Here is an 18,836-nt window from a genome sequence, read left to right on the forward strand (position 1 = left end):
TTTTAAACCCCAGAGTTCCCCCAGCACTAGTACATATCGCCCCTCCCGATCAGTCAGTTGTTTATGCAAAACAAAGGGCAACCTCTTGTGGAACAAAATTGCCACCCCTCGGCGTCGTCCCCCAGAGGTGGAGGAGTAAACATCCCCGACCCAATTTCTCCGCAATTTAGAATGTTCAATCTGAGTGAGGTGGGTCTCTTGCAGGAAAGCCACATCCGCGTTCAATTTACGCAGGCTAGTAAGAATACGAGATCTCTTTACTGGGGACCTGATGCCATCAACATTAAAGGTAACAACCCTTAGATCAGCCATAACAGTGAGAGAATAGCTTTATGCTGCACAGTAACCCTGAGGGAAACATCCCTCCAAGAGTGAGAGAGTTCATCCATTCTCCACCAGCCAGACAGGAATTGATCCTGTGCAGAAAGAGCAGATGGGCCCAGACGAAGCCTCCCAGCTAAGCTTCGCTGCCCTCGTTATCGTTGTGCCCCCTAGTCCCATCCCCCATACCCCCATACATCCCCCCGTACACACATCCCGGACTCAACCACACACTCCCATTCACACCCCTCCTCACATTCCTCCAGCAACCCTCCTCCCCCCACCCTAGCCCCCCATGCTGATCCCTCCCCACCAGCATACATACCCATAACTTTATCCCCCAACCTGCCCGGAGCCCTCCCCCCCACCCACCTATAATTCCCCTATCATACAGTCCTGGTACATAAGAAAAACATTATCATGGGACAAAGAAAAGGTAATACCAACAAGTCCATATGTGAGCCCTCCAGAGCATCCGCGTGCCGCTCCAAGAGGCCCCGATCTGGTCAAAATACCCAGCGCTGAATGGGTCAGATAGAGTCCCTCAAGATGGAGTGTAGCCGAAAAGTGTGCAGGAGTCCATATGGGGACACAGGCACCGAGGCCTCTCACAGCCATGCGCGGATCTCCCAGGCGGCTCCCCCAACCTGGGCTCGGGAGCCAATTCCGAGGTAAAAGAAAGAAAGGGCCCCACTTCCGCAGCGGCGCTTGGAGTCCTGTGTCCTCACGGTGCCCGCTGAAATTAGTCAGGTATGCGTCCTCTCTGCAAGCCAGGTTCTTAGAGACTCCAGCACAGCTTCTCTGGAAAGCAGGTGTTATATGCTGAGGGATCTCAGATCAACTGCAGCAGGCTCGGGATGACCTTAGGCGGGTAAAGTCGCCAGGAACGCCTTGGCCTCATCGCCGTTGTTAAGGGTGAGGGTCCGGCCCTCATGCCAGACCCTGAGTTTCGCTGGATAGACCAGTGCAAATTTAACTCCCCTGTTGTGGAGGTCTGTGCAAGATGGTGCCATGAGCTTGCGTTGGGCTGCCACCCTCACAGAGTAGTCGTTGAACATGAGCACTCGTGAGCCCTTATACTCCAGGGCCCCCGCCTTTCTGTAGGCCCGGAGAAGGAGCTCCTTTTCCCTCCAGTTAGTATAGCGGGCTATGGCAGTCCTCGCCCTCCCCCCCTCCAGGGGCCGGCTTCCAATGCGGTGCGCCCGTTCACATGTAAAGGCCTCCGCACTCCCGGTCAGGTTCAGGGTTTCGGGAAGCCACGTGCTAAATATGGCGTACAGCTCTTGCTCACCCACCGTCTCCGGGAGCCCGACCAGCCGCAGATTGTTTCGGCGGCTTCTGTTCTCCTGCTCCTCCAGGGCCTCCTGCAACTCCCGGGACGTTTTCTTCAGGTCTTCCACCTGGGCCGACAGCGTCTCGCACGTGTCCTCCTGATCGGACACCCGCTGTTCTACCTCCGTCAGGCGCCGGCTGTGGGAGTCGAACTTCTCATGCATCTCATCCACAGCCGACTGGATTTTATTGAGTCTGTCCGCCAGCGCCGCCGTGACCGAGCGCGTAATATCAGTGATCCAGTCACCGGCGGGAATCGTGAATGTGGCCTGCTCCACCGCCATCTTGGAGGGGGTAAGAGAGGGCTTATCCCGGGTACCTTTAGCCGATTTAACGGGCATACCCCGTGCCGCCGCGTTCGCTTCAAACAGAGTTCGTGAAAGCTGATATTTGTATCTCGTCCCGCTGACTCGTTGCTGTAATATGGACGCAAAAGGGCCGACTTTATAGCGGATTTAGTGTGGGTGAGGCAGGAGCTCTCCTGTCGTGCGACTGCTCAGACAGGCTGCATCACGTGACCCCAGACATATACCTTTTAATAGTGAATTACAATAATCTATTTTAGATATTACGAGCGAGTGAATTAACATATTAAGAGATTTAGCGTCAAGGAGAGGAGCTAAAGATCTAATCATTCTTAGTTTATAAAAACAATTTTTAACCAGTGCACTAATTTGGGGGCGGAATGAAAGTTTATTATCAATTAAAATACCTAGTATTTTTATTGTAGTGGTTTATTTAAGAGGAACAGTATTAATGGAAATTGGGGCTATTAATTGTAACCCATCTTTCCATGGAAAGAGCACTGTACTGGTTTTGGTGATGCTTAAAGAAAGCATGTTGTCATTTAGCCAATCATGGATTTTGGCTAATTTGAGATTAATGATTGAAATATCGTTTTGGCAGGTGGGGTCGAGGGTATGCAGAAGTTGTAGATCATCTGCGTAAGTGTATACTGTAAATCCTATCGATTGACAGAGGGTTAAGAGAGGGGAAAAATAAGGGTGCACCTAGGAAAAAGCAGCATCTTAAACACTGCAGTGAGCACTAGAACACCAACACACGCATTGTAAAACTAAACAAGCCAGATCCTACACAGTCAATTGATCCTGTACAGTTGATGCTAACAGAAAACCATATCCTTTTCATACACATATACACCCTTTTCATACACATATACACCTTTTCAACACATATACACCCTTGCCCAATATGGAATAATCATAAACTAAAATTAGAAATATGTAGACAAAAGTTAAACTGAACCAAGAAACCAGACTCTGCATACAATGCAACACCACAGAAACAGTGACATTTCCCCGAATACTGTGAAAAATATAAAGACAGTAGATGTAAATTTGAAAAAACTGCTACATAACAATCACCACTTTACAAATTAACAAATAGAAATAAAACAAATAATGAGAAATAGGAAAATACCATTTTATTGGACTAATCCATTTTTCAATTAGCTTTCAGAGGCCAAATCTTTCTTCAAGACAGTACAGCATACTGCTGTTATGGTATCCTGTCCTGACCTGAGGAAAGGGGTTTAGTCCCTAAAAAAATTGCTTTATTTCCATTTCCTATTTATAAACTTTAATCAATACAATTACAGTACTACTTGATTCTACGTAAAGCAACAACAAAAAACCTTTTTCTACCTTTTGTCGTTTCTGCTTTAATCTTCTCTTCACTCTCTTCAGCGTTTGTCCTCGCTCCCTTCCATGCAACATCTGTCCTCTCTCTCTCTACCCCTTCCATCTACTTCCACCCTCTCCACCCTTTCCATCCAGTGTCCACCCTCTCTTTTCCATATGGCATCTTCCCATGTCCTTTCAATAAACTGTATATCCTGTGCCCTTTCTCTCCTTTGTACATGATTCATTTCAGTTTCACCCACTCTCCTTTTTTTTGTCTCCACCCCTCCCCTATGCTCTGGCATCTCTCTCTTCTCCTTTCCTTCCTTCCTTCCTTCCCACTCCACCCCATGGTCTGGCATCTCTATCTCCTTCCCTTCTCTCCCCCCATGCCCTGGCGTATCTCTCTTCCTCTCCCTCCTTCTCTGGCACCTCCTCTCCTTTCTTTCCCGCTGGTCTGGCATTTTATGTCTCCTTAGTTTCCCTTCCCTCCCCCCATGCCCTGGCATCTCTCGCCTCTCCTTCCATCTCCCCCTCCCAATCCATTATCTGGCATCTCTTCTTCCTTTCTCTCCTTCCTTCCTCCTAGTCTGGCATCTGTCTCCTCCCCCTCCCCCATATACCCTGACATCTCTCCCCCCTCCATGGTCTTGTAGCTCCTCTCCTTTCCCTCCCTCCCATGGTCTTGGCTTATCTCTCCTCTACCTTCCCTGGTCTTCCTTCTCCCCTCTCTCTCCCCAATTGGGTGCAGCAGCAGCACTTCTCTTCCCTCTCCCCAATTGGGTGCAGCAGCAGCATTTCTTTTCCCCTCCCCCCCAACTGGGTGCAGCATCAGCACTTATCTTCCCCGACCCCTCTCCCCAATTGGGTGCATCAGCAGCAATTCTCTTCCCCCTCCTCAATTGGGTGCAGAAGCAGCAGCACTTCTCTTCCCCCTCCCCAATTGGGTGCAGCAGCAACATTTCTCCTTCCCCCAATTGGGTGCAGCAGCATTTCTCTCCCCCACAAGAAAATTGGGTGCAGCAGCATTTCTCTTCCCCCTCCCCCCAATTGGGTGCAGCAGCTTTTCTCTTTCCCCTCCTCCCAGAAAAAAATAATTGGGTGTAGCAGCAGGAACATTTCCCATCCTGCCCCCCCCCCCCAAAAAAAAAAAATGGCTGCAGAACATTTCTCTTCCCCCTCCACCCACTGGGTGGAGCAGCAGCAGCATTTTTCTTCCCATCCCTGACCTATCTTCCTTAGGTCAGCGACGGAGGGAAGCTTACAACTTGCTGCTTTTACTGGCTTCGGGCCTTCCTCGTTGCCGGATCCTGCCTTCGCGGAAACAGAAAGTAAGCAGGACCCGGCAGCGAGGAAGGCTCGAAGGAAGTCAAAGCAGCAAGTTGATAAGCTTCCCTCCGGGGCTCTAACGTGCGCGTGCCGGTTTCCCTTCTCTTCTCTCCCCCTACGGGACGTAACTTCCGGTTTCGGAGGGAAGAGAAGGGAAGCGGGCACGCGCACGTTAGAGCCCCGGAGCGTGGGTTCAATTCGCGTGCTGGCAAAAAAAAAAAAAAAAGGCAGGAGTCAAACACAATTTTCGGCGACGAGTCAGCCCGGGAAGGAGCATCGGCGGTCATCTAGGGAGAACACTGGAATCCGTCACAGAGCTAGAAAATGGGCCGCTCTTCCAAAGACAAGCGAGATATTTACTATCGTCTAGCTAAAGAAGAGGGCTGGAGGGCAAGGAGTGCCTTCAAACTGCTGCAACTGGATGAGGAATTTCAGCTGTTCCAGGGTAAGTGCGGGGCTCTTGTTGGTCATGTGTAGCAGAAATTAATTTTTAATGTATCCTTTGGAATTGGAATCTAGAACATATAAACTTATTTTCGACTGAGGCACAGGGAGATAAATTGACTCTTCAGAGGTCATAGTTACCGAAATCAAGTGAATTTCCCAAAGATCACACACACAGCTTGACAGTGAGGAGCTAGGAATCAGAGGTGAGGTCAGGTGACTACTGCAGGTCATATACAGAGAATGACACAGGGACCGTTTACCCTAGTAAATCCGCAGTAATGGGGACATTTGCAACTGGTTTACAGCAGGAAAGGGGACAAGACCTTTCCCTGCTCAGTGGAAGTGGTGAAAAGTCTTGCTCCTGTGGTAAAAAAAAATTGCACCTGTGTCAGACTCGGCATCTCCTTCTGCTCCTATTTTACCTTCAGGAGCCAGACATGTCACCATGAAGACAGAAGGAATAGACAGAAATCCCACCCATCCCCGCCAGGATCCTCTCCATCTCCACCCATCCCCGCCAGGATCCTCTCCGTCCCCACCCATCCACGCAAGGAATTATCTCCATCCCCGCCCGTCCACCTAAAAAGCAGCAATTACTTCTGACAGGATCATCAATTCCACAGTTTCTTTTGTGTTTGCGCTGCTGTTTTCCTTGTGGAATCTCTTTGGTGGAACCCTTTTTTTGTTTTCTGTTCAGGTAATGAACTTAGAAACCCCCTCTTTTACTAAGACTGACGTGTCCATTATATTATATGGAAGAACCATGCTTCCAAAGCCTTCCATCCCTGTGGGAGTCCCGTTGACTAGGGGTCCCCGTGGGAGTCCCGTGGGCCAGAAGGGGGTCCCCATGGGAGTCCCGTGGGTTAGGGGGATTCCCGTGATCCCCATTCCTGTGCAGACCTCTAAGAAGGAACCCAAAGCCTGAGACCAATGTGATTTGAAGAATACAATTACTAGACAACAAAAGTAGAAAAAATAAATTTATTTTATATTTTGTGATTAGAATATTTCAGATTTGAAATATGTATCTTGCTAGAGAGCTGGTATTAGACATAACTGGGGACCGCAAAGTCCAGGCTATGCTTCTTTAGCTTCAAGCTGGCTTAGGGCTCTCTGACCAGGGGGCAGTTGCCCTCCCCTAACATTATTCCTGCCATGTGTGACTGAAGTATTCTGTTAGCTTGATTTTTCTATGTAGCATTCTGTAGTAATTTGGTTTGTTCAGTTTTCACAATAGTGGAGGAGATATTTGTGAAAGGGAGAGGAGATGGGTTTTGTTGATCCTTGCTCAGTATTATTTATGTTTATAAAATGACAATTGTACAGAATAGTCTCTTTTTATACTTTAATAAAATAAGTTCAATATAAAATTATAACTATTTGAGGCTTATGCGGATGGGATCTGATAGTTCGCGGGGGACGGGGACCGAGCTTGTGGGATGGGGCAGGGACACGGACGAGCTCATGGGGACAGGGCTGGAACAGTGATAAATTTTTCCCCATGTCATTCTTTAATACAGATTTAATGACAGTCAGGAATTAAAACTAAAGCACAGGGAGATAGTGAAGTGATTCTCTTGAAGCCACACACACAGTGGCAGTTTACAATTTTTCTATTTGTTTGATTAGGTCCTTAATATACTGCCTTTCAGGGCATGAATCAAAGCAGCGTACATAAAAATAAAGGAACTACAACGTACTGATAGAAAAAAAAAAAAAAAAGATGAAGAAGTAAGGAGAAAAATGGAGAGGGAAAAGTCAAGCAAGTGAAGGGCTGCCATTTATGGGCTTGATTTTTCTCCTAAGATGCAAGCTTTTAGCCATAGCTATCCAATGTCTGCTTCGAAGTTGCTGGATTATTTTGCTTGGAGTTCTGGGTTTAAAGTTTTTCACCAGCAATAAAGAGGTTCATAATGATCACTCTTAAGCAGTGCTGCCATCTCTGTCTTCCTTTATCACTGTTGTCAGCTTGCAGCTCCTAGGCTTTCAAAGTTTTATTTAAAATTTGAAATACACTCTTATCAAATATTTCTAAGCGATTACAATTCTAATGGAGGTGGGTGGGTGCAATAATATACATGGACAAATTTTAAACAGACGTACAAAACTGGACTGGTACAGGTTGGAAGAGGGAAAGAACTACAAAAGTAATAATGCAGAAAGGAACATGTAAGGTTAGCACAATCAGGAAGAGGAAAAAGTAAAAATCAAAATGTATATAAAGGAAGTCAAAGAATATACATGATAAGAAATTTAAACGATATGAAAGCCTTGGTCCTTGAATCTATGTTTCAAAGGTGATTCAGTTTGGGGTTTATTTTTTCCTTTTGCCAGATGTACAACGGGCTGTGGACCTCTGTGCTGCCCCTGGAAGCTGGAGTCAAGTTCTTAGCCGAAAACTCAAGTGAGTGTAGTTGTACACAATCAGATTCTTTCCTTCCCCCACTAAGAAAGATGTATTTCAGTAGGAGGGTGTTGTAGGAAGGATTCTGGTAATATAAATCACCTTTCTGAGTTAGGTATTTGTCCCAGATTTATAAGGACAGATTTTCTACTTGAAGAAAATGAGAATGCATATTAGCAAGACAAGATGGTTCTGTGCCAAGCTCCGTTCTTTTCTGCACACAGTGAAATATTATGAAATAATACTCCTAAGTACTCAGAATTAATAGGCAGCATCTAAATTGTTATCCCCCCAATATTCAGCTCACAGTGGTTTTAAATCCAAACCACTGTAAGCTGAGTCTAACCTGGATATTGTCTATGTTTATATATTAGGTTCTTGAAATACCACCTTTCTGTGGTACAACCAAAGTGGCTTATTTGAACTATGCCAATTCCCTTTACATTGGTTTAGTAAAGGTAATTTGAAGAGACCATAACTTTTTCAGAATTTGGCAGCCAAAATAATTTTGGGGAAAAATAAATACGATCATGTCACTCCATTGCTGAAAGCTCTGCACTGGCTTCCGATCTATTGGAGGGTTCAGTTTAAATGTGCAAGTGTTATTTTTAAGAGTTTATATGGGGGGTTTTCCCTATTATTTCCTCTTTTAATTCCCATCGTTTCAATTCTGCAAGATATATACATAAATTCAAGCTACTAATTCCCTCTATTAAAGGGATTCAAACTTTAGGTAGCTTTTCATATTCTTTGGTCTTTATAATGGAGAGGATCTGGAATGATATTAGAACTCTTGCCTCATTGCCTCGCTTTAGAAAAACCCTGAAAACATATTTGTTTATGAAATACCTTACTGATAATTGACATAATTCTTAGTTAATCTTTATATGTTGATGGCTACTGATTCTCTTCTTCCATTGTTCATCTCGAATCCCTGAGATTATCTTTTGTTAACCGGTTCGAGTCCCTTCGGGGAATGATCCGGTATATAAGATCAAGGATTAGATTAGATTAGTTTACATGTAACATTCAATATGAACAATATCTGGCCATGTTCAGGCACCAGCAGTAAATATCTGCATCAGTTGTGAACCTGGATGTTATTTGTATGCTGGACAAATTTCAGTGCCAACACCAGCATAACTAACTGGGCAAAGATAAGACAGCCTTTTGTGTAGTCCTATATATCTAGTTACCTATGTGAGCCCTGGCACCAAATATAGTCATGGCCATATAATGACCAGCTGTTCCCTGACTCCGCCCTGGCACTGATCACACAGTGAAGAGAGAAGCAAAGGAGTAGGGGTCTGACACTAACCCCCTCTTCTATTAAACTGCACTAGCAGTTTTTAGTGCAGAGAGCTGCTCTGAATGGCCTGCGCTGCTCCTGACACTCATAGGAACTCTATGAGCATTGGGAGCAGCGCGGGCCATTCAGCGCAGCTCCCTGCGCTAGAAAAGTGCTAGCGCAGTTTAATAGAAGAGGCCCTATGTCTTCCAAACAGTTTAAAGTTTAATAAAATCAAGTCTTTTTTAAATCCAATGTAAAAATTTAATCAGATCAGGACTCGAGACAGAGCCGTGTTTCAGTGGACATCCACCTGCATCAGGAGGAATCACAAATTCCACCATAAAATGAACTATATAAGGTATAAACAGTTAAATAAAATTTAAAAAAACAGACAGATTAAATTGTATCTTATATCATGTAAAAATTAAATAATCCCAATAAAAAAAGGAAAACCTACAAAAATAAATAAATCATTTTATTAACAGTACTGTGGAATAAATACTATAAATAAGGAATAAGATAAAAAGAAACCAAGGGGTCCTTTTACTACGGCGCGCTAGCCGTTTTAGCGCGTGCTAAACACTAACGCGTCCATTATAGTCTATGGGCATGTTGGCGTTTAGCACGAACTAAAACAGCTAGCACGCCTTAGTAAAAGGACCCCAAAGTGAAGCCAATAAATGTCATACACAGTATGCTCATAAAATCAACAAATGTTTAAAACCATTCAGCTATACAATATAGAGAGCCAGTATATAACCCATTTACAACCTAAAACACACATCAGTAAAACTGAACCAAAATTGTCTTTAAAAAACTCTCTAAAGGACACTGTTAAAAAAAAAAAAAAAGTGTGTGTGTGTGTGTGTGGGGGGGGGGGGGATAACAAACTTATTTTTAAAAAAAAATGCTTGTGCACCAAGAAACACTATAAATACTAAGGTATTGGCGGTCTTCTAAGAAATTGTCACCGATCGCTTGTCAGTCATGCAGCAGTGTCTTATTCACAATTGGCTCTGCACTCCTGGACAGACACTTTAAATGTAGGCCAGCATTTTGCAGGACTATGTCTAAGGCAGTGGTCTCAAACTCAAACCCTTTGCAGGGCCACTTTTTGGATTTGTAGGTACTTGGAGGGCCTCAGAAAAAAATAGTTAATATCTTATTAAAGAAATGACAATTTTGCATGAAGTAAAACTCTTTGTCCCAGGACAAGCAGGCAGCCTATTCTCACATATGGGTGATGTCATCCATGGAGCCCAGATGCGGACAGCCTTGCAAGCCGGCTTGCTTGTAGAAACGTAGAAGTTTCAAGTCAGCCGTACCGTGCATGCGCGAGTGCCTTCCCGCCCAGCGCAGGGCGAGTCTCCTCAGTTCTCAGTTTTCTGTGGAGCCGAGAAGTCGGTCTTTGACACTCTGCATTTAACTTTGTTACTTCGTGCCTTCTTTCACCATGGTTTGTGTTTTCTTTTCTTTGTGAATCGCTGTGTTAATTTCTTTCTTTTCAGGTTTTTTGTTTTTTTTTTTAAAAAGACTTTATTTTTTTCTCCGTTCGACTGGCGGGGCAGGCCACTCGGCCGCAGTCTGCAGGCTTCGACTTCACTGTGGCTATCTTCCCTCCTATGTCCTGGCCAGCAACAGGCTTCAAAAAGTATAGCCAGTGCCAGCGTGCAATTTCCCTCACGGACCCACACCGTTGGTGCCTCAAGTGCCTTGGGCCTGACCATAATCCGAAGTCGTGCAAGCACTGTGCTACTCTTCAACCTCGAGCCCTTAAACGTCATCGTATTTTAGTGGAGAAACTGTTCAGGATGGACTCTTCAGTCACACCCTCGACTTCGAGCGTGACCTCGGTTCCACCTTCCACCGAGGGTCCTCCTGCTTCCACGACTCAGACTTCGAGCCTCATCAGACCTTCCTAGTTTAGGATGTCTATTACCTCGAGTAAACCTGCTGTATCTTCCCCTGAACCCTCAGGTTAGATAGCTCAGCAGAAAGTTCCGACAGTGATCCTCAAGCTTCCCAAAACTTCTAAGTCGAAGCACATTTCCACTGCCACTTTGGAGCCTATAGCTACAGCAAGTGGTCCGGTTTCAGACGCGGATCCATCTTGCCGCCTTCTTTCCAGACCATGTTAGAGAAGCAATTTGTTCAGTTACTGACCAAATTTGAGCCGACCCTGTCTTCTCTAATCCAGCCTGTCTGGTCTGGCATTTATGCACTCTATGCAAAAAGTAGATTCTCTGCGAGTGCCTCAACAGGAATCCTCACACTCCATACAAGGAGCAGAGTCTTTGGGAGTGCTTCCAGATTCCTCCATCAAACCTCCCGAGCTTCAATCTACAGCTTCTAGTCCTATCCATTCACTGGTAGCAATGCCTGCTTCGATCTCTAGGGCGAAATCTCCTCGAACCTCGAGACCTGCTTCTATGCACCACTCTTATCGTCGATCGAGGTCTTCATCGAGGCATACCTCTAGGCATAACTCTTCTTCGAAAGAGCGTCTGTCTTCATCTAAGCCTCATTCCACACCTTCCAGCTCTTCCAGACCATCAACTCCTCGATCGAGGTCCCCGCTTCTAGACCTCGAGGACTCAGCTGCTTCCATTGCCTCGTCCCAAGTCTCCATATTCTTTTGATGATCATTTCCCCGGCGAGGCTTCACCTCCTACCCAGGCCGCCTCGAGGTCATCAAGGCCCTCTCGATGCAAGGCCTTGGCGGATCAGCTGTCTTTCTCTTCGTTTCTTCGCCAGATGGCTGATGACCTGGAACTTCAATTAGATGCTGGTTCTAAATACTCTAAGAAATATCTCGAGGTCATGTATCTCCCTCAACCTCCTGCAGTCACTTAAGCTTCCTCTTCACAAGCTTTTGTCTCAGACTTTCCACACACTGCCTGGAGACTCCTTATACCATTCTCGCTGTTCCAGGCAAATTGGACTCTAGGTATAGAACTCTGCATTGCAAAGGATTTGAGAATTCGCAGTTGTCTCATCAATCCCTGCTTGTGGAGTCCTCCTTATAAAGATCCCATCCTTCCGGAGTTTATGCTACCGTTCCTCCTGGAACGGAAGGGAAAACTATGGACAAGTTTGGACGTCGCCTTTACCAAAATGCTATGATGTCCTCCAAAGTCATCAATTATAATTTTAATTTTGTTACTTATCTTAAGTTCTTCATTGATCTTCTTCCCAAATTTCTCAGCTATTTAGATACACTGAAGCACTTCGAATTCCAAGAACTCATCGCTACTCTGTCACAACTCAGATTATATCTTCTTCAGTCTTCTTATGATGCCTTTGAATTGTCAGCCAGAGCCACTGCTTTCTCTGTAGCAATGCGTCGCTTGGCCTGGCTTCGCACCATTGACATGGACCCTAATCTTCAAGACCACTTGGCTAACATTCCTTGTGCAAGCAATTACCTCTTTGATGAATCTATCGAGGCAGCCACAAAGAAATTGTCTGAACATGAAAAATCTTTTGCTTCCATTGTAAGACCAAAGCCTAAGCCAGTTCCTGTGAAGCCTTCATGCCCTCCTCCAATTTTCCAGAGGCGTTATACTAAAAGGGCGTCTCCTTACAATCGAGCGCCTCCCAAGAAACAGCAGCAACAGAACCCTCAGCCTTCTACTGCACCTAAGGCTGTGTAGCCTTTTTGACTGTTTAAAACAGGGCATAACCTCCATCGTTCGGTCTCTGTCCTCTCTTCCCCCATAGGAGGCCGTCTCCATCATTTTTATCACCAATGGGAGACAATTACATCCGACCTCTGGGTGCTGTCAATCATCAGGGAAGGATACTCTCTTCATTTCACTCAGGTTCCACCAGAGCTTCCTCCAAGAGAGTATCCTTCCAGTCCATCCCAGACCGCCCTTCTTCTTCAGGAAGCTCAAGCTCTGCTTCGTCTCCGTGCCATCTAACCAATTCCTTTGGAACAGCAGAACAGGGGCTTTTACTCCCGTTACTTCCTAGTTCCAAAGAAGGCGGGCGATCTGCGACCCATTCTGGATTTCAGGGCTCTCAACAAATTTTTAGTCAAAGAAAAATTTTGCATGTTGTCCCTGGCGTCCCTTTACCCCCTTCTAGATCAGAATGACTGGTTATGCTCTCTAGATCTCAAGGAGGCTTATACTCATATTCCCATTCATCCGGCCTCTTGTCAATATCTCAGATTTCAGGTGGGGAATCTACATTACCAATACAAAGTGCTACCGTTTGACCTGGCTTCATCTCCCAGAGTATTCACCAAGTGCCTGGTGGTGGTAGCAGCAGCTCTAAGGAACCATGGTCTTCAGGTGTAGCAACCCAATGGACTACGTGGTTCCTACAAAGTTTGGGATTCAAAATCAACTTTCCCAAATCCCATCTTCAGCCCTCTCAGAATCTACAGTTCATCGGAGCTGTTCTGGACACTATCCAACTCGGAGCATTCCTTCTGCAACAATGTCTGGAAGCTCTCCTTCAATTCTGTCATGCAGTGTCTTCCCTTTCTTCACTCTCAGCGAGACACATGATGGTACTAATCGGTCATATGGCCTTGACTGTTCACGTGACTCCTTTTGCCAGACTTCACCTCAGAATTCCTCAGTGGACCCTGGCATCTCAGTGGATGTAGGCTTGCGACCCACTCTCTCGACACATTACAATCACTCCTTCGTTGAGACAGTCTCTCCGCTGGTGGATGCTCTCTTCCAATCTCTCCAGAGGCTTGCTGTTTCAAAAGCACCCCCCCCATCAGAAGGTCCTCACAACAGATTCCTCGACCTTCGCTTGGTTTGCTCATCTCGATGGTCTCCGTACTCAAGGTCACTGGACTAGTACGGATCGTCAGTGTCACATCAGTCTGTTGAAACTCAGAGCGATCTTCATTGCTCTCAAAGCTTTTCAACATCTTCGTCATGACCAGGTAGTCCTCATTCAGACGGACAACCAAGTCGCCATGTACTATGTCAACAAACAGGAGAGGACGTGATTGTCAGCATAGCTATTGCTAGCATTCAGCATTTTCAGTTGGCATAACTAATGTCAGCAAAGGCCTATGGGAAATTTATATCAATCTGACTCTGGCATGTGAATGCAGATAGACCCTGAGTGCAGGAAGACGGTTTTAAGTAGCCCTAATTAAATCAACTTGCAACTAAAAGGTGTTAATGTGTTAATGTCTGATGCTTAAGAGGGACAGCTTAGGATATACAATGGGTCCAGGTGCACAGATAACTAAAGTTAATCAGAAACTATTGTCAGAGACAGACTGGAAATTACATATGACTGCAACCTATTTTTCTCCTGTCTACGAAGGAGGGGGGAAGTTTAACTTCTATTGAAGCTCAATAGTTTTCTATATTCAGAATAAGATTCCAAACTATAAAAGCCTCCTCTCTGCAACACACATGGCTATTTCTTTCTCTGTCTATCTCTCTGTTTATCCTTCTCTTTATCTATGGAACCCGAAACTTAGACCATCACCCCATCCCCCTTTGTCTTTCTCTCTCTCTCTCTCTCTCTCTCTCTCTCTCTCTCTCTGGCTCTCCTTAGAACTTCAGACTCTCTGTCTCTTTGCCTCTAAACTCTGTAAGGCAGGGAAACTGCTTTGCTCTCTACTTAATTGTAATGCTTATAAATATTGCTTTTCTGTAAGCCTATTTCTATAATATATTCTTTATGCAATCACCTCCGGTTGTGTTTCTTATTGGATTCTACTCCTGGTGAATCTTCTGTGAGGGAACTGAACCTGGGACCTGGCGTTTGTAAGGGCGCCTCTAACATAACCCCACCAACTATACATTGTGGGGGGCCTGACTAACAATCCTTACAGTGATCTCCCGCCTTTTGTCAAGAAGCTCTAAAGGTTTGGGACTGGGCAATCCTCCACAACACCTTCCTCAAAGCTGTCTACATCCAAGGAATGAAAAACTGTTTGGCGGACAAATTGAGTCATCTTCTGCAACCTCACGAATGGACACTCAATTCCTCGCCTCTTCTTCACATTTTTTCGCAGTGGGGAATGCCTCAGATAGATCTCTTTGCAGCTCCCCACAACCACAAACTGCCCCAGTTCTGCTCCAGGATATATTCTCCTCATCGCCTCAAGGCATATGCTTTCCTACTGGAATGGACAAATCTTTTTCTATATGCATTCCCTCCATTCCCTCTCATTTTCAAGACTCTTGTCAAGTTGAAGAACGATCATGCCACCATGATTCTGATAGCTCCTTGGTGGCCGAGACAACCTTGGTACTCCCTTCTACTTCAACTCAGCAGCAGGGAGCCATACCTTCTACCAGTTTTTCCATCTCTGCTTACACAGAGTCATGGATCTCTGCTATATCCCAACCTGCAGTCTTTACACCTGACAGCTTGGTACCTCTAAACATAACTCCTCTTCAGTTTTCTCAACCTGTAAGAGGCATTTTAGAGGCTTCTAGGAAGCCTGCCACTAGGCAATGCTACCACCAAAAATGGACTAGATTTTCTACGTGGTGCATCTCTCATGATAAGGAGCCTCAAGATTCCTCCTTATCTTCTGTTCTAGATTATCTTTTCACTTATCCACATCTGGCCTCAGGTCTACATTGGTCCGAGTCCATCTCAGTGCAATTGCTGCTTTCCATCAGCCTATTGAAGGGAACCCCTCTCTGCTCATCCGGTGGTTTCCAGATTCATGAAAGGACTTTTCAATGTCAAACCTTCTCTCAAACCTCCTCCAGTGGTTTGGGATGTTGTTGATGTTCTTGCTCAATTGATGAAGCCTCCATTTGAACCAATGTCTATGGCTCATCTGAAGTATCTCATTTGGAAGGTGGTGTTTCTCATTGCCCTCACATCTGCTCGAAGAGTCAATGAGCTGCAAGCGTTAGTTGCTGATCCACCTTCCATAGTTTTCCATCATGACAAGGTACTCATCCTAAATTCTTACATAAAAGTGGTTTCAGAATTTCATCTCAACCAATCTATTGTACTTCCAGTATTTTTTCCAAGACCTCATTCTCATCCTGGAGAATCATCTCTTCACACTCTGGACTGTAAACGTGCTTTGGCCTTCTACTTGGAACGCACCATACCACACAGAACTGCTCCTCAACTTTTTGTCTCCTTCAGTCCAAACAAGTTGGGACATCCAATTTCTAAGTGTACAATCTCCAACTGGATGGCTGCTTGTATATGTTTCTGCTATGCCCAGGCTGGACTACATCTACAGAGTCGAGTCACAGCCCACAAAGTCAGAGCAATGGCGGCTTCAGTAGCTTTCCTCAGATCCACACCTATTGAGGAAATTTGCAAAGCTGCTACCTGGTCCTCGGTTCATACTTTTACTTCTCACTATTGTCTGGATGTTTTCTCCAGACGGGATGGCCATTTTGGCCAGAGTATTACAAAATTTATTCTCCTAAGTTGTCAACACTCCCACCATCCCATTCTGGTTAGCTTGGAGGTCACCCATATGTGAGAATAGGCTTCCTGCTTGTTCTGGGATTAAGCACAGTTACTTACCGTAACAGTTATTATCCAGGGACAGCAGGCAGCTATTCTCACAACCCACCCACCTCTCCTGGTTGGCTTCTCTGCTAGCTATCTGAACTGAGGAGACTTGCCCTGCGCTGGGCGAGAAGGCACTCGCGCATGTGTGGTGCGTCCGACTCAAAACTTCTAAGTTTCTACAAGCAAGTCTGCTTGCGAGGCTGCCGCATCCGGGCTCCGTGGATGACATCACCCATATGTGAGAATAGCTGCCAGCTGTCCCTGGATAACAACTGTTACGGTAAGTAACTGTGCTTTATTGTTTCTAAATCTTTCCTTTTGGCTAAGTCTTAATAATAATATTGTCTTTTATAGCTAAAGAGACGTATGATCAAGAAACTATTTTATTTTACTTTAGTGATTATGATAAACATACTGAGGGCCTCAAAATAGTACCTGGCGCAAGTGGCTCCCGGGCTGCGAGTTTGAGACCACTGGTCTAATGCGAATGTCTCCCGCCTATGAAGATGCGTACCGATGCTTAAGTCCGCCCATGGCCACTTCTGGGCAAAACCACATCTCGCCTTAGGCGTGCTTAAGCGTACCTCTGTGTCTACTTAGACGCACCACAGATGCTTTCCTTGCAGATGTTCTTCCATGGCAGCATTTTTTCTAAAACGTGCATCCCAACTGGCTGCTAGACAGTGGTAGGTTGCCTACTGCTGCCTAAAATCAGGATGTACGGTTTGAGAATCGACCCCTAAGCATATAAGTCACATAGCATGATTATAATAAGCCAAATCAGTAAAAGTAAAGCATAAAGATGGACAAACACTCTACGGATATGAACCTCACCTGCTAAATTCGCACGATCAAAGATATGCGCATACTTACTGAATAGTTTGTAGCTGGATTATTGTCGCTTACATGCATTTACACGCACACATGCATGCACTCCACCTAACTTTAGAGGCTGTATATCGAATTACCTTCTAAGTCAGGGATCTCAAAGTCCCTCCTTGAGGGCCGCAATCCAGTCGGGTTTTCAGGATTTCCACAATGAATATGCATGAGATCTATGTGCATGCACTTCTTTCAATGCATATTCATTGGGGAAATCCTGAAAACCCGACTGGGTTGCAGCCCTCAAGGAGGGACTTTGAGATCCCTATTCTAAGTGCATTGTTTCTTCTGATTTTTTTATGATTGTTGATGCATCCAAGAATGAAACTACTTAAAACTGATGTCTGTTAAGCCATCAAAGTTACATGATGTTGCAGTAGAAAGGGAATACTTTGTTTAGCCTTATCAAATATAAAATTAGTTGCGTCCTTGGTGTTTGTTAAAACAACGTAGAAATGGTGCTTTTATAAGGAGAGAGAATGTCTTCATGGCAGCTGTACCCTTCTTCAAGCGAGTTGTAACAAGTGACTGCTGCAATCTCAAAAGGTCATTTCTCCCTTCTGTATGTCAAAAGGAGCACAGGAAATTTCTGACCTAGGTGGATAACCAGGTTTTGCTGCATCAGGAGCTCCAGTGGCAAGATCAGCATCCTTAATAAGGACTGATGCAGGTTCTAGGGAGAGCAATTTCCCTGGTAAAATAGTGTTTTATGCTTTGAAATAAGTTTCTATAAAATTGTGTGCTATTTTGCATTTAAGTTTACATGTGACCAGTCTACATTCATGGATTTGTACCCAGGCTGAGCCGAGGACTAGGACATGAGAAATTTGTGTGTGCTATAGAGCATATTTAAATATAGAGCATATTTAATTTTCAAAACAGAAGTGCACACATATTTTTGGTTTGAAAATTTGCCAGTACCTATTAAAAGAAAAGTGCACTTGTGCTACTTACATGTGCTATCACTGTAAAATTACGCACTTGCAGGGTAGTGTTATAAATAAACTGTCTCTGAAAAGCACATGAGTTACACCTGTTTTCTAACAGGAACATGCCCCTATTTACCTATAAACAACCTTCTGGGAAGTCCCCATATACACTTATACCTGCTCTGACCCTCATGCAAATCTCTCAGTCATATTTAAATAACTCTGTACGTAATGTTCAGTTCCTTCCTTGAGAATTTCTCCAGTTAGATCAGGTACAAGTATGAGCAGGTAGGTTGCTGTGCTTACTTTAATGCATAGGTACCGACGTTTCCAAATGATTATGGATGCCAAAAACAATACAAATCTCCCTCCCTAGATATAGTGAAGGAGATTGCTCAATAGTAGGGGTGTTTAACACCTGCTGGCATCTATAGAGCTAGTCTTTTGCTTTTATGCACGTTCTTTTGAGAAAGTGAAAAAAATTAGGATAACCCATGAAATATTCAGTCCTTTCTTAAGAAATGTTCACATATTGATGTCAAATCTTTTTTTTTTAATCTCTGGAAAATAAAGTGATGTAATTGCAGGTAAACAACAAAATTTTCCTTGATTTACTCATGAAACAAGATATCTACAAAAATGTGTATTCTAACTGAGGAATATATTAGGACACTCCCATATATCCTCCCACTTAAAATGGTTCAAATCACACACAGGTGTATCACATCAGATGCACATGATTAGAACATCATTACTCAGCATTTTGAAGGAGGTTTGCC

The 18,836-nt window shown here is 44.7% G+C and overlaps 1 protein-coding gene across 5 annotated transcripts in view; it reads left to right on the plus strand.

The window, feature by feature from the left end:
- Window positions 1-4,815: 4,815 nt before the first annotated feature.
- The window catches only part of FTSJ1 (FtsJ RNA 2'-O-methyltransferase 1), a 54,829-nt gene continuing 40,808 nt past the window's right edge, over window positions 4,816-18,836 (plus strand). For 3 of the 5 annotated variants that reach the window (XM_033923390.1, XM_033923382.1, XM_033923411.1), the window contains exons 1-2: window positions 4,816-5,067; window positions 7,404-7,473. In XM_033923390.1, coding sequence (XP_033779281.1) covers window positions 4,947-5,067; window positions 7,404-7,473 — 191 coding nt within the window. In that variant the 5' untranslated portion in view covers window positions 4,816-4,946. The remainder of the gene's footprint in view (window positions 5,068-7,403; window positions 7,474-18,836) is intronic. The other 2 variants (XM_033923398.1, XM_033923404.1) reach the window with 2 other exon arrangements.

The sequence above is a fragment of the Geotrypetes seraphini genome, chromosome 1 (genome assembly GCF_902459505.1).
Source record: "Geotrypetes seraphini chromosome 1, aGeoSer1.1, whole genome shotgun sequence".
NCBI classification, from domain to species: Eukaryota; Metazoa; Chordata; class Amphibia; order Gymnophiona; family Dermophiidae; genus Geotrypetes; species Geotrypetes seraphini.